The following is a 25440-nucleotide window of genomic DNA, read 5'->3' as shown; positions in this document are numbered from 1 at the left end:
CTCAAAATATTCACTTGGCAGAGAATTTAGAAAGGTAGTGCCATGCTGGGGTTTTTTTAATTAGAAGGAATTTAAGCCTTTTGCTGTTACGAGACTTTTGTCCCTCATCTGCTGAGAGCTGCACACAGCCTCCTCTCAAACGGAAAACCTGTCCTTGAATTCAAGGATTTACGGCCTAACCTATAACTCAAGTCATCTATCTGCTGTGTGAACTCAGCTCAAAAACCCAACTCTTTTAAATGGACTTGAAGCTTTAAAAAGTCGGTCTCTTTGCGGTTTATTGTCTTGTTCCCTGCAGTTACTTTATTGCAGTAAAAACAGCAGTAAAAAAAAAAGCACCGAACAGATGCTTATTGCTGCTGTTATACTTCTGAGTTATTAATCTCTGGTTTTGATGGCACAAGGCCAAGGACTCAATTATAGAAAGGAAACATTTTCATAATCTTTGCAAACATGCTGTGTTTAATTAGTTTTTGTGTATTCTTCATTTGATATTGATGAGTCTCTAAACCCCAAACGGCATGGTCATGAATATGTGAATGTGTGAGAATAAAAAAAGGGACAAAGTATTGACAGACTGCACGCTACATCTGCATGATTTGTGTGAGTAATGTTAATGCATGAAATGAAATAGTGTAATGCCTTCACAACCAAAACGTAAGACTAAGCAGGTTGGTGTTACTTCTCCGGAGCAGAGCCGGTCGGGGAAAATGACAGGAAAAGTTTCCAATGTAGTTGTGCAGAAGTGTGTGTAATGAAAAGTCATAAAGCGAGGAAACCTGCTCGGTAAATCTGTCCAAAGTTTTCCAACAATCGCTTTGAACATCTTCTGGTCAATGCCGACCAGGTAAAGTTTTGAAGAGATGGTTTGTCTTTTCATTCCCCTCAAATCAAACACTTCATTGTCAACAGATCGCATGTCCGAAGTTGAACCTTTAAATGTCCAGTATGAAATTGGGAGCAGCGAGTTAACTAACAGATATATCGTATATTTAGAGGTATAATTTATGATGATTACATGAGTGTATTATCACCAAAAACAAAATGCAGCAGAAACCTGCATTTCAGACAGTATGGCGCTGGTGTTGAATGGATTCTAAACTCACAATGTAAGGTAATCTGCTGCCATCTGGTGGAGGTTTTTCAGTACAACGTTTAGTTCACGTGCACGCCGGATCATTTCAAGTGACCAAAAATGTTTTTCATAATCAGCTGCTCTTCCAACATGAAATTGCAGTGGTCAATAATATTTTGACACAAAGACAGCTTTGACCCCACTTTGACAAAAATGTCCTCATGTGTTCTTTCCATCCTCCTCTATTGCCTGTCAGGTGATTTATTTAGCCTTTTTTTCGCCCACGCAGCTGTTCACTGCAACCTGAGCCAGAATGGCATCGACCACCAGATGTGTCCGGAGGACTTGACGTCACAGCTGGAGGAGGAGGAGGAGTCTGTGGATGCGGGGGCTGTGCTGCTGGATGATGACAGCCCCACCTACCAGGACATCAGCCCCACCATGTACCAGCGCCGCTCCCCTCCGCATCGCTCCGTCTCTGAGTCTGAGCTGTCTCGGGTAAGAGTTTATCCAAAAAGAAGCATGTTAAGAAGAAAAAGGCAGTCGCTTCAATCCAAATGCAGAGAGAATTAGATTTTTTGTCAATGCTGTTAAAGGCAGGGTTGGTCATTTCCTCCAGATTCACTTTATAAGATTTTGTTTGAAATTGGCTTTAGGACAGAACTTACTAATTCTTGTGCTCTGAAAAAGAAACAAAGTAAATCTGTCATCTGTAGCGGCTGTAAGCGTGTAAAAACTTTGACCAATGTCTGCACTCGGTTCAAGTTTTAATTACCAATCACACCTCTCTGTCTCCCTGCTCGCTCTCTACACAATGCATGCTCAAGCCCACACCTAAAGAATGAGCTAAAATCTGCTTCTGGATCAATGGCACTCGAGCATGTAAGTGGGGGCGTGGCTTTCAAGGGAGCACAGAGGGGAAGGGGTGGGTGCAGACGGAGCGTGAAGGGAACACTACTTTCAAAATCATGTTTGTTTTCGAAAATGTCCTACCCTGACTTTAAGTCATTTTAAATCTTTTGTTTTCCAGTGTAGAGGGCCCAACTCTAAAAAAAAAAAAAAAAAAACAGCTAGTAAAAATCACAACTTTCTTGGTTTATGTGAAAGACATATCTTTTTTTAATTCGAGCATTTTTCAACTTTCAGTAGATTTCAAAAGTTTGTAGAAAGAGAATAAAAGTTAATCTCCATCAGCTTTAAAGTCTGTTTGTGTTGAAGAAACCCATCCTATAATAAACCTATTGTGGTGGAAATGGGATGTCATTGCTATTTTCCATGCTATGTTCCAAACAATGACCAATAATAGTAAAAACATGGATTTCTGACATTTTGAAATATAAGTGTTTAAGACTAATAGAAACCTCCAGTGTTGAAAGATGAAGCCAATGCAGAAGTGCAAAATCCTGCAGTTTGTTGAGTGTCAGCTTGAGGCTGTCTGTTTTGATTTTAAGAAGGGAAGGTTGTAGATATTTTCTCATGTTTATGTATCAATCACACTTAAACGAGGAGGTCATATTGAGGCCTGAGCTGGTTTTAATGCGTATATACAACACTTTCTCTGGTAGGCAAACTGTGGTTAAGCATTCACTAAACACTCCCTGTAATGTGTTTTAATATGAGTGCCTGTCACTCTAAAAGCACATAAACCACCCACTTAAGCAAAATAATCCTCATCCCATTTTCAGAACAACGATGTTAACAGAGAATGAACAAGAAAGAGACAAGCTGTTGTTTCCGGCTGCTCCAATGTTTCTGACTATAGATCAAAGGAGCCGTCATCAGCAGAGTACACTCTTTACTTCCTCTCCAGAAATAGAGTGTGGTTGGGACAGTGGGAGGAGTGTTCTTTACACACACACACACACACACACACACACACATATTTCTGCGGTAATCAGCTGTCAATCAAGCGAGTCAGACAGTCTTCAGTGTAAACCCGGCACAAGCTTTTCAAACGGGGTTCAATTAGTGCAAACACACACACACACACACACACACACACACACACACACACACACACACACAGTTTGAGAAAGCAGATCTGCTCTTCTTTGACTGTATTGACTTAAAACTGTATAATTCTGTGACTCTGTGGTTCCATAATACCCCGCCAGTATCTATATCGTAGCTCTCTGTCTGAGCTATGGTGGTTCGTGCAGACGTCATCGTGTAATTTTACACCACAACATCTCTCTGTTTGAACCATCAGAGAGGTCTGAATTGCATTAGAGACCTAGAGGACGCTCTGTATTAGCTGAAATAATCAAACAGACTGAAAATAATTTCACTGACTGTAAGCTTTCATTCTCAGTGTTTGTCTTGGATTGCAATTGAGAACAAGTTTGTCTCTCTGGGGACAAATTCAAAAGATCAAATGCCAAAAAGACAACTTTATATAGTGCTGATCTGATCTATTATGTGTCACAGCCACAGGAAAGAAGATATTTATTCTAACTTAGTGTTTGAGCTTTATTAACAGTCTGAGGTTTGCAGCATTGGAGATATAATTGTCAGTGTGAAATATTAAAAGTGTGAAGGAGTGACACAAGCTTTTTTATATTTTTACAAGTCAAACAAGCCTGTAGGACTTATATAATCTTGGCAGACTTCAATGCAAATCCTGAAACACCTTCTTCTATGTAATATTGCTTTACTTGCCTCCTCATGTATGGCGAGCTAGCGGGACAGCTAGCTCAGAGTAGAGTAGTCCTCAATTCAGCTCAAGGCGTAATGTTTCTTGATCTTTATTGACTCATTTCAGTCCTATTCAAAACTGCAAAACAAAGCACAAACTGCTTAATACATAAGAAAATAACTAATAGAGACACAGAGGGAACATCTAAGAGCATTATTTGTAATACCACAAATGCTTAGTTCTACTGCCACTAGCTTAATGCTAAGCTAGATATTCATAGATTTAGCTTAAATGTACTTTGACAAACTCAAGTTAAGCAACCATACTTTGTCTTTTTCTCTTTCGCCAAATAATGAAGAACTTTGAACTCATGAAGAAGCAGCATCTAAGGCAACAATGCTGAAAGACTATTTCGCAGCAGCAGTCTTCAATCCACAATGCTAGTCTGGGTCTGAGGGAAATCAAATCCAAACATGCAGGATAACACTCGTAAACAACCAGAAGGGGGCAGTATCAAAACAAAACTTAGTTAAACTGCATTAAATGTACTTTACACAGGACATTAATGTTAATATACATTTGTTTAGGGATACCACAGCTTTGATTCTGATATCAGATATCGGACCATTAATGGGTCTCATTGTTCGATTGGGTCAGTTGTGGGTCTGGATTCTGTTGGGTCCCTTGGCAAAAACTCACTGAGGCGCCAAAAAGTGCTGTGTGTGTCAGGAGCGAGAGTTTCTGCCTGTAACTGTCCCTCAGTTAGCCTGACATAAGTGAGACGATCTTATAAACAGAACATGAGGACCCAGAAGAGTGTGCTTCATTTCAGTTAATCTCATCAGCAGTGTATATTTTTTTAATAGAGGATTAAAGTTGAATTCTCGGTCTGGCTGGATTTGTAATGAAGCCGAGGCTCAGAGGTAGAATGAAACACCAGCACAAAAACAGCTACTAACACTCGGTGGACAACTTCACCATCCATGGAGAATCAATTCATTTCAGCCTTAATTAATATCAAGCCCTGGTGAATGTGTCTTGTTTGGTGTTAATACACCCTGCAGTGCACCATGGACCCTTTTGTATCCCAAGGTCAGGGTCTGTTATTAAAGGCTCTAATGTACTGTGTTTGATGTGCCTGAGCCAAGTTAACAGAGGCTTCTTGATATGAAGGCTTATGAAGTTAACCAAGTTAGCGTGACGCACACACACACACACACACACACACACACACACACACACACACACACACACACACACAGTTTCATCCCTATTCCTGAATGTTACAAACTAATTAATATGGGGCATTTTCATCATGCCAGCTCAGGGCGACAGAGCGAGGCAGTGAGTTGAGGAGAGAACGAGAAAGGGAAACATTAGGGAGAGAGAGGCGGGGAGAAAGGAGAGAGAGAAGAGAGAAAGGAAGTTAGGGAGAAAGGAAAGAAGGAGTGAGGCAGAGGTGCAGGGAGAATAGAGAGGGAGAGAATACAAGGCATGAAGGGGTGAGAGGGAGGAAGAGAACAGGAGGGAGAAAGTAGAATCAGAGAGCGGCATGGGGGAAAGGAGAGAGTGAGATCGCTGTTAATTAGCCGTGCAGAGCTGATAGCGCTGACCACACTGAGCTCCGTGTCACAACAGCCTTTCACTCCATCGACATGACAGTGATGACAGTGGTCCTTCTCCTCTCAGCGCTTTTTTTTGTCAAGTCACAAAAAAAAAAGAAAAAAAAGCATTAGTTGCAGTGTTCGGTTTTGACACAAGAGGTCGGTGTGTCACAGTGAATCTCACTGACTCCATGTCAGCAAGTTCATAATTAAGGGAAAGGACCGCTGCTGAATTAAATAAATGGAATAAAGTAGATCAGGATTTCATATGAGTGATATTTATATAGGGCACAAGATTTAGTGAATGGTAACATTTGATTTAACCTAAGAATTAAGCTATTATACATTTTACTACAGTAACTTTATCTCCTCCTGTGAAGCTTGTATAACCTCCTATGAATTAAGAGCGACAGACATGATATATTCCTGAGGGAAATCATATCTTTTTTTTTTTTTTAAATAATAAACATGAATAAACTGTTGCCCGGAGACAACCCAACTCCACAGAAAGACAGGGATTCGAACCAGGACCCCAACAGGGCAGGCCTAGTAAAACATGATCATAAAGTCAACAAATAAGAAAATGCTGATTGAAAGAGAAAGACGTTTGGTCATGGCTCTCAAGGAGGCAGCAGTGTGTGGAGCCCTCTGGTGGTCAGGGAGAGCATTACACAAGTGAGCAGTAATTTGAGGGAGGGAGGGGCGTTGCCGTGGCCGGTGTTTCATTGATGGGTTCGTAATGAGATTTTGTATTCAATCCTCATTGAGACAGGAAGCCAGTGTAGTGCTCGTAGAGTATAGTGTTTCTGCATTCTCATCAGGATCTCAGTAGCGCTGTTTTGAAGATATTGGAGCTTCTTTACACTCTTGCTATGAGTCCTGAGGAGGAGACACAGGCGTGCATTTGTTTTTCTGTTTCTGGGAGGGGGGGTGAGGGACGAGGTTTTGCTATGTGGAAGTCCCATAAAAATGCTTGTATGCAAAACATATTCTCCGATACACCCCTAGTCTCTCTGAAACCAACTACAGGACTATAACTCAAATAAGTCCTGAGCCTGTCCCCTTCCTCTGACGTCTCATATCGTTGGGTTTCTCAAAACATTATTGAACAATGAATCTGAGATTGTATTGGACAGACCATCTGACAAACAATACATCTGCTAATGAATGTTGCTCTGCAGCTGTAATGGCTCTGTACGAAAGCTGCAGCTCTTATTCTGTCAGAGACCTCTTGAATCGTTTGTCCACCCTTGTTTGTATTTTTTTCTCGATAAATGAATTTGCTTCTTTTTTCGTCTGGGGAAATATTGGAAATAAAAATGTGGTTGAGGACATTTTTTTGTTGGCATTTCTGTGACGTAACAAAAGTTTGAAAAACAGAGGACTTTAAAAAACAAAACAAATTACATTTCTTTAGTAAGGCTTTGTTGCGAGTTTGAGACTAAACACAGAATTATTGGAAAAGCCATGTCATTATATGTGCTAATTGCAGCTGCAGTGAACATTTTCTAATTGAGTGTGAAACCGTTTGACCTCGCGTCTCTCTCCTCTCCTCGGGAATACAACTCCTCGCTGCCAAATCTGCTCTCTCAGTCACATGGTGTTTTGCTCTTGAACGCCTCACGATGCTTTTAATTCCCATGCTCTTTCTGTATTCCAATATTGTCTCCACAAAAGGGGTCCATGTGATTGCCTCTTGATTAATTTAGCCGAGTGCGTTCACATTGGATCTTTAAATGCTTATCAGTGCTGGCGCGATTACATGCTTCATTATGTAAGTAATAGTTTTCCACTGCGAGTTGCTAATGCGCGCGTGTGGATGTTTATTCCCCACTCTGTTTCACACTCTACTGTGTGTTTTTTTTTTATCCCACCACCACCCCCCCACACCCCCGACCCACACACCCCTCACACGTTTTATTCCTCATCTTTAATTTTTGAGGTCGTCCTTGCTCTGTTGCTAAGGTAACATGGAGGAAACTAGGAGAGCTCTACTGGGCTTTCAGTTATCAATTAAAGCCAAGGACGACGGTGCTTACATTGAATTGGCACACATGATGATTGTATCCTTCGTGTGTGAATGTGTGCATTCATTCTCGTATGTTTCTGCGGGAACACATATGTGTATACGTGTCTGTTTCCAGACAAATCCCACTTTGAAATAAACCAGGCTTCTCCTCTCACCCCCCCTCTTCTGCTGTCACTCAATTCCCTAATTGGCCCGGAGTCTCTTTGAGTGCGATTCTTCTCCTGTTCTCTTCTCTCTGCTGTTTTCTTCTCCTTCGCCCTTTTTGGCTCCATTTGCAAGAAGGCACCGGCTCACCTATTGTGCCGGATCCTTGGAAACACAGCTACGGGGCTAAATCAGTGCAGAATGTAAAACACAGATGGTCATTGACTCACAAATGGGTTCACGGAAAATGAGTCCACTTATTTTTTTATTTCTTCCCTCTCTTGTTATTTCTCTGCCTTATCTGTCAGTACAGCCTCCTCTTCCACTACTTCTTCTCTCCCAAACTTCTCTCTCTCTCTCTCTCTTGCTCTCTCTCTCATTGCCTCGGGCCTCCAGTCGGGGTTAATTAGCATTGAGCGGTGCTGTGTTTAATGGTTAATGTGTTTTTTTGCGATACCTCTACCCTCCTCTCCCTGCGGATTCCGCCTGCGAAGCAATTGCATTAAGAGCCTCACCCACCTGCCTGTACCTGCACGCTTTGGCCGTCTGTCACTTCGCCTACCTGCCGAGGAGACTCACCACATGCCAAAAAGCCTGCATCTACATCCTCCCCAATTTCTCTCCAAGACGGTAGATACAGAAGGAGTGGGAAGGAGAAACCGAGCTCGTGCCATATAATAAGAAACAGGTGATGGAGAGAGAGAGGGAGAAGGTGAAGATGAGGTGTGAGGAGAGGAAGTGAGAAAGACAATGTGATAGATCTGACAGGGACCGGGCGAGATTGAATACGGGGGAGAGATGAGAGATGATGGTACAGGAGAAGGGGAGAGGGGAGGCGAAGCAGAGGGAAAAATTCTGCCACTACCTGTTATTCCTCTCTCCTTCCTGTCTCTGTGGTTGGAGAGGAAGAAGAGACCTGCATTGCTATGCCGAACCACACGGCAGCCTGAGAGCCGAGGAGAGGAGAGGAGAGGAGAGCAGCAGGCTGGAGTGGAGGGGAGTGGACGTGAAATTTTAATCACCTCTCTCTGTTTGTAATTTTAGTAGCCCCTCAATCAAAATCAAAAGCACTGGCAACGCTTTCAAGAGGGATCCTCTGGCAGGCGACTGCGCTGCCTGCTGCTGAAGGATTTAAAGTAGAACAGCGTCTCACAGCCAGAGTACCAAGACATATGCATGTTTGAATATTACACTTTCATTTATTTATGTATTTATTTAAAATGGGGACAGTGCACATTGATGAGCATAAACATGTAAATACGCCAGTTTATAGTCATAGCCTTATTTCCATGCAGTCCCTCTGCTGGTTAGTGCTCCACAGATTCAAAGACGTGCGAGTAAAACCTCATGAAACACATGGAGCGCAACAACAAGCAGAAACCAAAACAAGGATATGAACTTCACATGAGTTGGGAGAGACAATATGCTTAAAACAAACGAGTTCTAAAGCGACTGTCAGAGTTAAAGTGCGTCAGGGGTGAGGAGACGAGAGGTAGAGTGCTTGAGTGCTTCTGTATTGTACTTCATTATAATGTGCTGGTGTGAATTGCACATTTGCCTAAAACCAAGAAGGGACTCGCCGTCACATTCAGGCAAAAAGGGGATGTACTGTATGCGAAACCATTACGATGTAAAGGATCTCTCTCTCTCGCTTTTTTCTTTTTGTTGCCAGTGTTCTGTTTCCTTGAAGGCCTCTGATTCGCTTGGCGCAAGTTCTCGAGACAGCTCGTCTGATTTGTTTGAAACTACAAATGAAGCGACGTTTAGTGTTGAGGGGTCAAATTCTCTGCGCGCTAGCAGACAACTCTCAGAAGGTAATGGGAATGAAATCTCCCACGATGGCTCAAAGCAATGATGGTTTCCATTTTCGCAGAGAACTCAGGGTTTTTTTGCTTGATTGGTTGGACAAAAATTGGCATTTAAAAGTCTCATTTTAGACTCAGAAAAAATTGCAACTCAGGTCTGAAATGAATGCATCTCATTTCTTCAATCGTGAATAATCTCATGTGTAAAGTCGTGCCGTCTTAATGGCAGGGATGGTGATTTTCTCCGGATACACTTCTTAAGATTTGGGTTGAAATTGTCTTCAGGTTCTGACAAAAAAAGAATGAATCCCAGGAATCCCTCACGATAACAGAAATCAGCTGTCCTTCACTAAAAGCCAAACTCTGTTCTTGTCTTGTTTTCTGCCATGTTTTCATGCTGGGCTGTTTCGCACTGCTGCCAAAGATGAGCAACCTGTCAACAAAAGCTGCTTTAAATAATGCAAGAAGCATTAAAAAAAGATGTTTGTTCACAGAGAAAACATGGAACCTGCTTGTCAGACCTGAAAGATTTGTGCAATATCATTTCCAAAATGAAATGCAAACAAAAACATTTCATACTTATAGTCATGAATGTCTATATTCCCAAACTACCTTTATGCTTGTTAGACAATTTAAACATTTTAGTAGCGGTGAAGTTTTTTTGGTTTTTGGCAGATATGTTGGAAGCGTGACTTAACACAGCATACAAGATTGATCCAAATGTGCAGTGTCAGTCCAAGAGTTGGACTGTATAAATAACTCAGTGCTGACCTTACCCACTTTGACTTATGTCTTCCTACTTTAAAGATTAATTCCATATTGATCCTTGAAGGAAAATGTCAAACAGCTGCAGGTTAATATTGTATGACCAAATCAGTGGAGTGGAAGGTGTCACATGAATGCACTCTGACCAGTGAAAGGATGAAGGCTTACCACATATCCCTGGACTGGAAAGTGAAAGTGGTTTGTTCATCAACAGCTTTCAGCTTTCAATAATACATGTACTGTACATACATGAGGGTGCCATAAGCACATAAGCTTGCAAAAGATGGGACTTACGCAACTGTCTAAGTACATACGAGTTGTGTTTTAACGTGGAAAAAGAAGTGGTGTGTTATGACAGACGATGGATTGCTTTTTAATCTGAGTTTCGGTTGTCTTTCAGCCAGGATATGTGAAGCTGTCTAAGCCTGTGGCCCTGTGGACCCAACAGGATGTGTGTAAATGGCTGAAGAAACATTGTCCCAACCAGCACCAGATCTACAGCGACTCCTTCAAACAGCACGACATCACAGGTACTTGAACGCACCTTTACTGACGGGTACAAAGGCTGGCATGGAAAATGGTCTTCCCCACATTCCTTTACACTGCAGTTAATGCCAGCCTTTCACTGAGCGCCATTTCAAGCGATTTCAAAGTCAAACAAATTTCCAAAGACTGCCAGAGTTGGGGTGCGCTCCCGTGATCTGTCACTAGGTGTCAGGTTGACACAAAGCTCTAACCAAAGCTCATCTTGCTGTTATGATAAAATTAAACATGTTAAATATTTATGACAGTGCGTTACTCTTGTCTTATGCAATCGTCTTGTTAAATGGCGTGTCCATTGTCAACGACCAATAGGAGAAGTTGCGCCCGCACCAAACAAGGAAGCTGCAAACGGGTAAAAATGGCGGGGAGGCAAAGAAGCGTGGTGCTCTCCTTTTCTCAAACCACTCACTACATGTGCTGCATCGTCGTCATCCTACACTCTTCCACTCCGTTTGTGCGATCGCGTGGAGGGTCGGCCATATTGAGTGGCGTCCAAAGCCTCTAAGTGAACAAAGGTAGTGTGTTGTTAAACCGTCGGACAGCGAGTCTGCGCCAACAAACAGGTGTAACGCGTAAATGGAAGAAGAGAAACTTGGTTCATATCCATGTTGACGTATTCTGAACGTGTCTACAGTTTGACGTCTAATGCAACTTGTTGCCACCTGCTGGCCATTTTAAAGATGCATAGAATGAAAAAAATCACAATATATGCTGAAATACCGTCTGTGTTAAGTCTCACAGGTAACACAAACAAGTGTGAAGTGTTGCATCTCTGCAGACAGAACAATCTTTTGAGCTCCAGTTTTCAGTAAAACCTTGGAGCGTCACGCCTCATGTCTCCCTCAGAGCGGCGTCTGTCATTTCTCATCCTGATGAAGCCAGATCACATTTATCATATTCCAGGTGCTCTGTGCGCCCACTGCCTGCCACCTGCAGAACAGCCACCCGGCCTACCCGTCTGTCCAGACTTCCTCTTTCCACTGTCAAGCGTTACCCCTGACAACAGTCGCAACGTCAATCATTCCCCTAACGAGGCTCCTCAAGGTCACCCAGAGCTAACGACACTCTGATTGGCATAGTAACAGACGAGCGATAATTGCCATGCTCTCTGCCGCCTAGAGCACGACTGATCACATTAATATGTTTGTTTGCTGTCCGTGGAGGACGTCTTCGACTCGGCGGCCGGATGGCAGGGTGAATTGCTCGCGGTCATGATGGGCAGCGTTATGACTCTTGTTTCCTGTTTTACCCTTTGATGTATTTTCACAAATATTATTATTATTATTTTTTTTTTTTTTTGATAAAGCAACTTTATCAGCATCAAGTTGCACATACAGTATATCTCCTCAGCAGCACAGTAGAGGTCCGGGAGATTACCCACAATTCATTGCATGCTTTCTGAACAGTTGCAACTTTTTAAATCCATCTCCTTTTTCTAATCCTGTACTACTATTTAGTCTTTTTACCAATCAAAACACTCCAAAGTGTCGGGTAAAGAAATTCAATGACATTAAAGGAAGATAAAATAATAGATTCAAAGGATTCAAAGTGAAGACATTTAAAAAATAAATTAATGTACAAAGACAAAATGGACATTTTTTTTTACCTCGGTATTTAACGTGAGGTTAAATGGATCCATGTCAGGCCTTTCAGAATCTTTGACTGTATATAAAGCCCGATGACGTGTCTCCAACGCTGACATACAATGCAACAAAAGCACTGAAAAAATATACATTTACAAATGTACAAATATACAAATGTCAGGTGAAGTCACTCATTCGGTTGTTATTCCTCCTGATCTTTTGCAGTAATATGAACGTTAAAGTTTATCCTCTGTATTATTCTGAGAAGCTTAATGCATTCACTTATGATACCTGTAAATAAATTGTGTTTTCTCTTGTTAGTCTTTCTGTGATTAAACCATTAGAACTTAGCTTCCTAATGATGTATTAACATAATGACCTGTGTTTGTTATTATGCTTTAATTATTTCTACAGGATCATACAAGAGAGGGAAGGGTTAACCAAATATGCATGCGCATACATTACACAAACACACAGGCGCTTTCCTACCGGCTCAATTAAGGCGTTAATGACTTGCACAAAAAACCTGCAAGTAATTCAGTTTGTCTTCACATCGCGCATTAATTAACAGAAGCCAATTAAAACAGGCCGAGCTACAGCGATTGGGCTCACAAGGCAATTTGCATCCCAATCAATCTTTGAAATATTATGCAGATATTTTTCTGTTCCTACAGCCTATTAGAATAAACAAGATGGGAAACAAATGATGAATGGAATAATGGAGTGAAAGACGACCATGCGAAGACAAACAAACAATGAGTGTGAATACATTTAGAAGTGCGTGCATGAGAATATTTATTTGTGGAGTGTGCTTGTCATTATAGTTCTGACCCTAAAGATGGGAGTGTGTGTGTGTGTGTGTGTGTGTCTGTGTCTGTGTCTGTGTATTTGCATGAATAGGCCAGATTTTCTCCACACCATAGCCTGTCTTTACTGTATTTCCCTTCCGATCCATCCATTACATGGACCACTCGAGCCTCTTTTTCGCCTGCCAGCGGTACTCAATCTCACTTGTCTCTGCGATGTAGTCATCCCTTCATAAAGTAGCAAATCAATAAGCGGTCTCTATTCTAGATCATAATTCAAACAGGCGTTTGTGTCCTCCCTCCGTTCACATAAAACAGCAGCAAGGGAAATGCATTTTTACTGCGTTTAAGGCCCGGTGCAACATTTTTTATGCACAATGACTTGAGTATGCGGCAGCTGCCTCCCTGCGCGGCTCCTCAACCTCAGCCAAAGAAATCAATGTTTCCCATCCTCCCCTGAGCCGATGCTGCCAAGACAGCCTTACGCTCCCTCAATCTTTACCTCCCACCCCCAGCAGAGACAGCCCCCAATTTGACTTTAACACCCAGCTGCCATTAAAAATGCATTAAAGCATATTAGGGCATAATTATATATTAGTCCCTAATCCGTTGTAATTACAAGGACGGAGCTCTTTTGGTGGGAGAATAGCCCTGCTATGATAAATCAGCTAAACACACAATTTCCGATACCTTGGATGTAATCAGTGCACGAGGTGTGATGACATAGGTAATCAAATGGAAGAGAGAGGAAGAGAGAGAGGGAGGTAAAATAAGGTGAGTCACTATTAAGTAATATTTTCTGTCAAAAGAGGCCATTACATCAGATGGTGGAAATGCAGAAAGTCTCTAAAGGCGCACAGAGAGTGAATTACATGCAGCTGTAGAGGCTGACTAAAGGGCCGGTTTAGAAGCTTCTGAACTAGTAAAAAAAAAACTTGTAAAGTCTCAGTTGTTGAGCTCTGGTTCTTAGCACAGAAAAGCACATTATTAATAGCTACATTTTTATTCCCCATTTAAGCAGCTGCATGCTCCAAAATGAAATAATGTCAACAAAAAGCTGCTATTTTTCAAACAAAAATAGAGCTTGACCAAATTTTTTCTGAGAAATGCTTACTTGATAAGAGACAAATTAAAGATTGTTTGTACTTCACCTCTTGGTTTAAAAAGGGAAACCAAAAAAGAAAGTGTCTGGACCCTGCATTCTCCAACTGGCAAGCAGGGGGCGACTCAACTGGAGGCCACAATAAATCAATAGATATGGACATGATAATAATAATCTGAATTCGCAATTGTTTTACAGTATAGATGCTGTTAACATTTTTCTGACTAGTTCATAGCATTCATTCCATCGCTAGCTTCTCGTGAACGCTCGTGCTCTCTCTGTTGCTCTGTTTCAGACGCACACAAACTGATAGCAATGTTTGAAGTAAAAATTCAGCCGATTTCCGAGTCCGATGTTTTTTCCGTGACTTCTTTTGACTCCCACAGTGCCGCCATTTTCTCTCATGTTTGACAATAAAAACAAGTAAAAGTTTGTTCAACACTTTATTTAATCTAATTTTAAAAAAAATCTCTGAATCAGTGGTTAGGTGTATTAGATGCCAGCATTAAATTGACTTGGCACAACAAATAATCATCTGTTACTGACATGGGTTCATGCCACATTGATTTCCAATGTACTAATGTCTGTCAGCAGGGCAAATATTGGCAAATATAGAATAACGTTTTCATTATTAAAGATACATTTTTAGCTCGTCTTCATCATGTGAACAGCATTCATCATTATGTTTTTTGTCAACTAAATGAACACTGATCTGCTGGGCTATGAAGTTGGGCCTATTGTGCTGTAGACAGTGCTCAGAGTATTTGAGCTAGACTTGAACCTTCACGCTCCCTTCTTCTATCACCTACAGGTCAATGCATTTTATGTTCTTCAAATCAGCGCATATTGTTACGCATATATGCAGGAACCAACGGACATATGATCTGCCATTTTCAGGACAATTTGGATCATTGACATGAATCAGTTTAACCGTTGGTGCTACTTAAAATATCACTCTGCCAATGACTGGTGTAAGGTAATGAAAGCAGATTAGTGAGGAGTGAATTGGGACCCGAGAATTAAGAACACTTCTCCTACCGTCCATCGACTCCACTGTTTCCCCCCTCACACAGGAATACTCAGATAAATGAAGAACCAGCCTCATCATATCTATTGATGTCAGTGTCAAAAGACCTCAGTGGTAATAATGAATAGCCAGTAATATTAGCGGTCTAATGAGGGGTGGCCTGTATCGAGCAGTTTGTACTAAACCACTCCAGTTCTTTTTAATGCCTTCTACTTAGCCACCTCTGGTGCAAGGATCCATCACTTCTCCCTAACTTTGAAAATAACAGCAGCCAGTGTCTCTCTAGTCGAGATCTCCTTGTCCACCCAAAAGGTCTCACGCTGTGGACCGAGTGTAGATTAGAAGAGCTGCGGAATTGGATTGAAAGGTGACGAAATGCTGTCTTCAAACCAAATGAGGACACCTAGCAACAGGCCTAGAGAAGATTTATCCTGCCGTCATAAAAGCACTGCTGTGTAATAGAAATACAGGCGTGCAGTAAACGAAGAGGAGTGACTAACATGGCTGCGTATCAACTTACGAGGCAGCAAAATGGCTCCACTGGCGGCCGTTGTTTTGTGTTATTTCCAAAAAGTAAATTTGAACAGCTCGCTGCTGATGGGAGTTTGATGTTCTGGGGATAGTTTTGATGCACAGACAGAAGGAATCGTGGGTAATGATGCCATTGACAAGATGATTATATCAGTGGGTGAGATAAACTTAATTACTGTCCTGCCAGTTGCATGTTTTGAAAATATTGTCCTTGCCTCTCCATATGGAGCATTTGGAACTCAACCTTCAATGATTAGGAGGAAAAACAAGTAAATGTTCTTTCTCAGTAAGATACTTTAATCCTGCATTTTAATTGGTGGCGTTCTCGTTTCTCCAAACTGATTTCTGCCTTGAAATTAGATAAAAATACTCATGATATCGAAGTGATTTCTGTTCACGTCTTCTGTTAGCCTGCTATAATGGTCAGAGGTTGATAATTATGGATTCTTCTAAACTTGAAGCCTCTCAGCACCACTCTGACGCCGTGTCATTGCAGTCATGATTACGTTGATCCTTTCACACCTTGCGACGCTTTCACCAGTGAGAGTTGAGCTGTGTCTCTGCAGCTAAGAAAGGCTAAGGCCAGACAGGGTTTCATGAAAGGCGCAGTCACAACAGTTCTCAGGCCATGTAAGTCCTGGAGCACTGTTGGTGCAGGCCAGCGGGGGAATGGGGGGGACAATTGTACTTCAGCACAGTACAATGCAACTTTGCATATAGTGTGAGTGCACCCTAAGAAGTTCACCTTGCTCTCATTTGTTCATTACCACACGGACACTGTTTGAAAGTTTGTCAGATCTTTTAACATTGTAGCAGGAAAGAAATACCTGCATGTCCAGATTGTATCAGAGCTCTAGCTGTATGTGTTTACTAAGCTTCTATAAAGGTAGAACTATTGAATGATTTCATGACGTGTGGCTTTGCTCATTTGGGAGGGCAGGTGCCCCATGTACAGAGGCACCAGTCCTTGTCGCACTAGTCGCAGGTTCGACTTCAGATCCTGACAATGTTTGGCGCATGCCCTCCTAGTCTCCAGTCTCTATAAAGCCATTTAATATAATTAAGGCCAAAGAACTTGTCCAGGAATCACTAACAAATAAAGTGAAGGGAAGGGAAATAAAGTGGGGAATAACGAACTGAAGCTACAGCCATTGGTACCCGGGCTGTCCCGCCTGGAGGACCACAGCCTCTGCTAATGGGGCGCACGTTCCAACCATAGGGCTATCAGTGCCTCCCTTGAAATGTATTTTTCTTCCTTTTTCGTCACTAGCTCAGGCAGTGTTACGTTATGTGCAGAGATCAATTCAAAGCTTGCATGACTGAGCCAACGCATGTGGCTTCGATCACAACCAAAGTCATGAGGAGTTCAAAGAACATTGAACGGGAACTCGCAGTCATCCCGTTCACCTGTGACCTGAAGTCGACACATTTAGAAATGTTCTTTTCTTTTATAATAATGACCTTACGAAGTCCCTCTTACTCAGGAAAGTTAGTTAGCTCAATAATAAACTTGACGATGATTTTAGTCCTTATTACTGAATCCACAGTAACAGTGTCCCAGGGAGCTGCCTGCAGGTTGTTAGCTGCGGCTAACCAACAGCTGTGCCAGATAATGATCAGCAAACTGAAAGAGATCAGTCGTGGTGAAATCAGCATGAAGCTACCACTGCTGTGACAAGTACAGGAGTGTGGCGGCTTATTATCTCTTCATGGATGCGTATTTGTGTGTCCTCGGCCCCCACCCTGGCTGGCTTGAACTAGTTTAATTACTGAGACTGAACCCGTTTCTCTGTAAGATCCTAACTGACTTCTGCTGTAGTCAGGAATAGCATTAGCATCGGATCACAGATGCTTAGCGGCTGCTGTAGCCCTTTAGCTGGAGGGCTAGTGCACAAGCAACTCTGTGACTGTGACAATCACTTACAATTTACTTTCAGGACTTCCAGCTGCGTTATATCACAGTGAAGACTCTGCCCAGTGCTGCTAAAGTCTGTAATTTACTGTCGTTGGCTAGTTGAATCCAAAGCTTTTTGCTGTTTTTCACTCTGGAGGGGAATCTCTAACACAAGTAGCCAAAAATCTATTCTCACAACCCAGAGCTCAACACTCACTGCACTTGTTATTCTGTGCTTGACAGAGTGTAGTGCAGGCTTGGAGTGGAAGTGGCCAAATGTAGCTCGGTGACATTCATCCCCAGAGGACACACATATGGACGCACAGCTGCGCGGGAGATTTGAGAAAAATATGTGTGACTGCTGTGGTAGATTTACCTGAGGAGGAGAAGTAGTCGTAGAATACATTCTTGCAGCGTAGCGCCGGCTTTCAGAGCAGCTGCCAAAACATGTCAGAGCCAAAAAAAAAAAAAAAAAAAAAAAAAGATTTTTGAAGCAAGAGGGAGAGGAAGGTTAATTTGCAGCTATTGTGCTCCTGTCCTTACCCCCCCAATTAGCATAGCATTTTAGCTCCATGGGGAAATGAAGTGGCTTCCTGCCGGATAAGTGACATTTTATGTAGATGCATGTGCAAAATGGAACAGTTGGCGAATACTCTCCAGTTTGCACATGCTTTTAAACGTGATGGGCCTGTGTGAGACCTTGTGTTTGTACAAATGTACTGGAAACTCCCATTAATCAAAGCCGGGGTTGACATGTCAGCCTATAGCTGTAGAATAATCAGCTTCAGCCCAACACTGCTGCTCACTGAACACTCATTAATCTAATATAAAGGGACAATGTGTTGACGTGTGTACTCACATCCGTGTGGTATGTTTACATGCATGCTAATATTTATATGTATATGTTTGTGGATCATGTGGATCATCATATTTGTCAGGAAGCGAGAAAATAGACCATTACCCATAACATTAATATTCTTCTTAACATCCTGTAGGTTCCTTTTGTAGGTTGCCCAAACAGCTCTGAACCATGGAGGCCTGTAGTGTGCAAGAATCTCAAAGCGCAGCGTTGTATTTGGCATCAAAGATGTTGGGAGCAGATTTTCAAGGACCAGCTGGTTATAAGGTTGTGTCTCCATGGCTTTTTTTTATGTCAGAATGTGTAGATTTGGATTTATGGAAGCTTCCCTCCATCAGTGGGCCTTGAACACCATTGACCCTGTTTTTTTATTCCTTTCTGTTTAAAAGTGACAGCTACAAAATGGGAACTTCCCACAAGACCTTGCTGTGGAGCGAAATAAAACAGATGAAGTCAAACGCCGCCTTTTATTGGTCAAGGTGTGATAAATGAACTAAATTTGAAAATTTCAGATACAGTAAAATGAATCTGGTGAGTCAATGAACAAAAGGAAAGGGCTAGGGATGGCCTCAAATCATAAAAATGAAATGCTACCAAATATCACAGCTCTCCCACTGAATCAGTAAAGCAAAAAAAATCAGCCAAATAAAGGGAATAAAGACCCATCTGCCTACCCCGCTATTACCTAGAAATACAACAAACCCTGGCAGCTTACTGAAAGTCCAAGTTTCCAAACACAATCAAATCACCTGAATATGTTGCAAAATCATAAATATATAATAAGAATCTTAATTAACGTAATTCCCGATCCCAGAAACAAGTGCAACATTGAACAACTGAACACATATTTATCTTTTTTGTGTAAACTCTTATAGCATTGTCTTAACCAAATAATTCTAATAGAAAAAATAGAAGAAAGGGAGCAGATAATACAAGAGAGTCTGTCAAGTGTTAGAAGAGAGACTGAACATTCAATTCATTCATTTATATTAGGCCACGTAAAAAAAACTGCAGTGACAGACACAGAGTTAGAGTAAGTTGATAGACTAAAGGGTCATTGTTGCCTTCAACGACAGTGATGGTAAACATGTTCAGAACGTACTAATCTGCACTGACATCCCCTGTGTTGTAGTGCGTTAAATATGTTTGGGTCAAGAGTTATTCATGCAGTTATTCATTTTCTGCCATGTCTTCTCTTTGACCTCATTGTGTGTGTTGTGGATGCGCGTGTGCATCTACCAACCAAATGATCCGAGGCAATTTTCTGCCATGCTGCTCAAATTTAGCCGAGTTAACCCTTGAAACAGACGACTCGAAACTGGAAAAACCAACAACATCTTTGAAAAAATGACATCCTCTGAAAACACCTGGCCCCCCTTTCTGCAATACCTTTAACGGTGATTCATCTTTGTTTCCCACAAATTTTTTATGCATGTCATATATCAGTATGATAAGTTGTGCAGTATTTGACCACGATTCTATTTGTGTATTATATGTACAACTACTTCACACGTATTTCTTTTTTTTATTGATTTACTTTCTTCTTTCTTTTCGGTAACAAAGCTACAAGAAATCAAAACGTCCAGTTTGTCCCGTCAGCTTAGTCTATCTGCCTCTTTCTTGACTGGTCCTATCTTGTCGTGCTTTGCCTGTATGTCATGTCTCTAGCTCTCACACAGTACCAAGCATGTATTGTGTAATGTGAACTGGGTAAATCTGTAAAAACAAATAAAAAACCTGAAGCAAAACAATGAACCATCATAATACTTAGTTGGACCTCAGCAAGAATCCGTCCCTCGCTTACTTCAATTTATTTCATTTTCACCAATTTACTCCTCGATCCTCGCCCTCTTCTTCCTCTAGCGCCTCTTCTCGTGGCCATGCTACACTGCTCAGTGTATTAATTGTGGTTTGAAAAATCCCCAGCTGAGGCATGGTGGGATTGTGGAAGCCAATGGCTCAGAACTGCAGGGCAGGCGAGTGAAAGCTTGGACTTTTTTCAGAAGCTGTTCCAACCCGCTGATATCGCCCGGTCTAGCGGAAGGAGAGGAGCGCTGGCAACCAACGCACGATCTGGCAGATTGTTTGCAGTCGTCGGCGTGCTCATATTCTAGGCATCCACAGTGCTGCACCTGCCTACATTAATACATCTGAAGCTGCATCGAGCATTGAGTATTAAAAAACACCACAGAGAGACTTCCCTTTTTAAATATTCTCACTAAATATTTCATTGAAACTCTCTGAATCATAACTCAAAGGTGTAATTAACTTTATTACGTAATATTACAAGAATTAGCTTACTTTTCATTATGTTAGGCTGACCACATTTTCAGCCAGCCGAGTGTCATTACGCAGCAGGTTCATATGAAAAGCTAGGCTAGCAAAGCAACAGCTTCGAATGATTAACACATGTAAAGACTATTGAACTTGAACTAGTGGGGCATGAGTGATGGTTTTCTTTTTTTGGTTCAAAAAGCAACAGCCTTGGCAACAACATTGATCGACATACAGACAAATCTGTGTCAGGTCTTTGGTTTTAGTTGGTTAAAACTGGAACAGGGACTTTTCAAAACCAGGACATATTGGTGTTTTATCAATATTCGTGGGTACTTGGACAGAACTTGAAAACAGGTAGTAGTATCTTTTTTTCCATTAAGTAATCGGGGCTTTCAGATGACAGCAGTGACAGTCGTGACAGGGGCGTGTGACCCTGTCAGTTCATCAGGGACCACATGCAGGACACACAACACCTAATGTATTTTTTTTTTTATTGCTGTTGAAGGTCACTATAGCTGCTCCCCCTTTAATTGTAGATGCACCCTTAGTCCTTTGTGGAACCAGGCCTGCTTTCCCATGTCACCATGTGATGGTAAGATGAAGACTTTGTAGGCACCATCTGTGTATCTCCTGTTTGTCTCTTGTATCTGCTCTTATTTAGACATTACTCAAGCAGAGAAAAAGTGATCTCTTGTTGCCATGCCAATCTATCTTTGGTTACAGAAAAAGGGATGCTTGGTCAATATTTATAGTCTCATAACTGCGTGCTTTATGTGCAGGAGTTTCACTCTGCCAGTGTATACATCTTCCTCTTCACCCTAAATTCCCGCCCACCGCCCCGCCCTTGATTCATCATTCCACTTTCTCTTTCCACCTCACTAATCTTTGTCTTCCCATTCTCCACATTTAATATGCTCCTCTCACTTCCAAGCTTTTATGACTCCACTCAGCTCCCCAGTGTTTATGTAATGGGTACTTCCAGCAGCCATTTTGTGATGAAGCATCTTAACTGTGTTTGGCAAATTTGGCCCCACCTGGCCTTAACACTAAGTGAAGAGCTTCTTTTGTGAAGACAGGGAGAGAATTGGCTTTACACAGTCGACTTGTGTCACCAACACTTCAGCCTTCTTACTTTCTTTTTCAACTACTCCCCTCTATGATGGTATGGCAGCAGGGCTTTGGGTGTCCTAATGATCAAGGATAGATTGTCAAGTCATCAGAAATGAAGGTATGAAGTCAGCCTTTCTTTCAGTTGTTGTTTTTGGAAAAGTTTGGAGAGTAAAGGCAGATATACCAAATACCGTACCCCAGAATGAGATATGGCAGAGAAGAATGAAAGAGAAATAAAGGAAGACACAATATGATGACAGACTAACAGTACAAATACAGATACCGATATTAGAAAAACGTAATTCTGTGTATGTTCCGTTAATGATCTGACAGGTAACTGAATTATATTGAAAGAAAAGAGAGCTACAAATGAGAGAGCAGAAAACAACTGTGTGATAGCATTGACACAGATCCAGATACTGATATCAGGAGAGGAGGACTATTATTTAAATCTTTCAGTTAATTAGATTTGCCAAATTTAATGATGTAACAATAAGCAGGAATGTAAGAGATGCAAAGAGGTTTATTAAAAGATGGAGTTTAATGTAATCTACATCTTACTGATATTCGTATCATAAAAAAAAAAATCCAGTTTAGATTCTCTCCCAACCTTGCTGCGAATCATAATCATTAACTTTAATGAACTGGCAATAAACCGAAATGTAGAGGACGAAGAGAGATGAAATAAAACAAGGACGTAGATTGTTATGGACTAACTACAATCGCCCTAATAGGACAGATCTTTCCTTCAGCTCTCAAACAAGCAGAGCCTGTCTCCTGCCCGGGCTTTCATCAGAGCAAAAGGAGCAAAGAGAGACTCTCTGGGTTTCGACCTAATGCCTCGTAATTACCCTGAATTATCGTCCTATCTGCTTACGGCCCCTCATGTTACAAAAGCACTCATAACAAGCGTTGATAATTACACCATACTCTACTCTCGATGTACCAGAAGCCCAAATCCCCTCTCATAGAAACTGATTGGATGATTAAATTATGGATTTTATACAAGGATTTGCAATTAGGAAAGAAGCTGTGACGGCTTCTCACACAAGGGAGATACAGTACTCCTATTTATGTGAACGTCTTTGAGAATATGCTTCAAGTTGAAGATGAAAGGTTACTGACGGACTGAAAAGCTATTTTTTTTAAACATCAGAATCAAATGTCACCTTGGAAAGCTCTTTCTCATACAAACTCATAATGAATGATTTGTGCAGCGGCCATATTTGTTTATGTGTGTTTCCTCCTCGGACATAAATGCTTAATCCGAAGGCTTTTAGAGTGTCTCCAGCTGTGCATATTTAAATCCCATTGGCTTCCTGCTTCGTATAGCCCTTGACTTTTAACGCTTTTTTTTTTGTTGTTGTTCGTTTAGGGCGGGCTCTGATGAGATTGACAGACAGAAAGCTGGAGCGAATGGGTATCATGCAGGAAGGCCAGAGGCAGCACATCCTGCAGCAGGTCCTGCAGCTCCGCGTCCGAGAAGAAGTCAGGACCCTTCAACTTCTCACACAAGGTAGAAAGCTTTTTCCCCACGCAGTTTCTCCAATTCATTTGTCCTCAAACATAACATTTCACATGAAATGTGTCATAATGAAGGACTGTACACATTTTACTACCCGGCTCTTCATCTCATAAGGCATAGTGTTTGCTCAGACGAGCTTTAATACTCTGCTGATTTTTACAACACGTGCTGTATCTTCACAACGAAGCCAGCGTCTCATACTCTGTTCAATATTCAAATCATTTACTGTGCAGCGTTTATGTCCTTGCCATCTGTAACCATGGCAATCGCTGCATGTTTTAAAGCTTGCAGGAAGTGATGAATCTAAAAATGATTATGCAACAACAACAGTCATGCACACTTTTTTTTTTCCTATGGTTTGTTTTTTAGTTAAAAGCCATCATAGGCAGGTGAAAGACTTGAACACAAACACATTGAAATAGTTGAAATAGTTGAAACCTTGTAAAATCAGTTCACTCTGAAGAAATCGACTAAGACAACTGTTGGCCTAAGAGTCAAACTGAACCAGTGTTAATGTTGGCAGCTATTTTAGATTTGGTTTTCGGACCTACGTCCACCTTGCACTTTTTTCTGGGTAGAAAAGCGCTGGCTGTGCGCTCTGGAGTGCTAGCTTGAAGCGTTTGTACGCAGAGAAGAAAAGCACTGCCCGTTCATCCTGTCTCTGTGACAACAGTCTGTTGACAACAGCTGCTTTAAAAGTGACACTGCTCTGTTGCTTTTTACTACATGCTGACTGTATGCCATTTTTACCTTTTACACATTTCAGTTTAAGTTGACTACAACTCAAAACACGTTATTCCAGTGTTGGAAGTAAGTTGGAATTTGTGGTGGCCAAGGCTGGGCCATGCCACCCGTGGCCTACCATCTCAGACGCGCCCCGGCCATTGTCAATTTTTCTGGCTGTAATTTGAAGGATTTGTATTAAATTGTAACACGTTTCAATAGAGAGAGACTATCATTGCCTTTTCTCCATATAAAATTCCATATACAGAGCGTGCCTACCCTGACTACTCTAAAGTGTCTCTCTTGAGACAGTAAATCCCACTCTGGAAGTTTTATGACGACATCCAGATGCCATTGCCTTCCATCTTTTCTTCTCTTTCTTCTCACCCTGTGGCTCTCAGCTTCGTCTTCTCTTCCTCAGCAGTTCTTATAGCCTCCCTCCTTCTCCTCCTCCTCATCCTCCTCCGCAACTTCTAGCAGCACTCTGCATCAGCACCACCACCTCCATCAGCTCCCGTCTGTTCACTGACTCTCAAACCGGGCTTTTGCCGCAGGGTCCGAAAAAAAAAGAAAGAATTCTACGGATTTTTGTCGCTCTTCAAATTCTTGGGAAAAACATTTGGAGGGTAATAAAGCATCTTCCATCCCCTGCTGATGTTTAGGTCCCCTAGCAAGTGGAAAATAGTTAGAAAAAGAGAGATTGAAAGGGAAAAAGTTTAGCTGAGTGATCTTCTCTCCTCCATATGAGAAATGAAATATGTCCTTATCATCCACTGCCATGGGTGTTCATAGAAACTTTTTGGGCCCCAGGGTAAAGAACAGACAAACAGAAAAGACTATTGACTTCAAGAAGTAAGAAAATAGTTATTATTAAAAATGAATAAGGACATATGTAATGAAAGGCTGCCAATGATTCTTGGCACGATCCCCAATGTTTCTTTGAATTTGAGTCCCACCTCTGACCTTGCAGAAAGCCAATCAGAGTTTTGGATTATGGGGTTGACACCTCGAAGGCTCACCAGGTTTCAGAGGGGCCCATTCCATCCAAGGCCACCTTTTGGTTACACTCCTGCTATTCATCTGATATCTCTTTATCTATTGTATCATTGAAGAACAAATGTATGAGAGGAATTTGTGAAAGTGGTAGAGAAAGGGAAGAGGGTAAGCCAGCAGTTTTCAAAGTCTCCTGAGGTAAACGCTTCTGGAGATGCTTTTGGCAAGGGAGTGAAGAAATTGGAAGAAGAGATGGAGGAGTATTTCTCGGCCCAGGGCGCAATTCCTTGAATGATTGCTAGAGGGAAATAGAGCAGCAACCAGTAAGAAACTGAGCCAGAGAAAGAGATGGATAGATAGAAAGAGAGAGAGAAAGTGGGAAGTTGGCAGGGAGTAATTATGAGATGATA

The 25440-nt window shown here is 41.7% G+C and overlaps 1 protein-coding gene across 3 annotated transcripts in view; it reads left to right on the top strand.

The window, feature by feature from the left end:
* The window catches only part of samd12 (sterile alpha motif domain containing 12), a 104617-nt gene that overhangs the window by 19480 nt on the left and 59697 nt on the right, over positions 1-25440 (top strand). For all 3 annotated transcript variants that reach the window (XM_079367750.1, XM_079367749.1, XM_079367748.1), the window contains exons 2-4: positions 1365-1573; positions 10458-10587; positions 23165-23305. In XM_079367750.1, the coding sequence (XP_079223876.1) occupies positions 1365-1573; positions 10458-10587; positions 23165-23305 (480 nt within the window). The remainder of the gene's footprint in view (positions 1-1364; positions 1574-10457; positions 10588-23164; positions 23306-25440) is intronic.

Source organism: Symphodus melops (genome assembly GCF_947650265.1).
Source record: "Symphodus melops genome assembly, chromosome: 18".
Taxonomy (NCBI): Eukaryota; Metazoa; Chordata; class Actinopteri; order Labriformes; family Labridae; genus Symphodus; species Symphodus melops.
The sequence above is the reverse complement of the archived record's forward strand: the minus strand, read 5'-3'. Positions and strand labels throughout refer to the sequence as shown.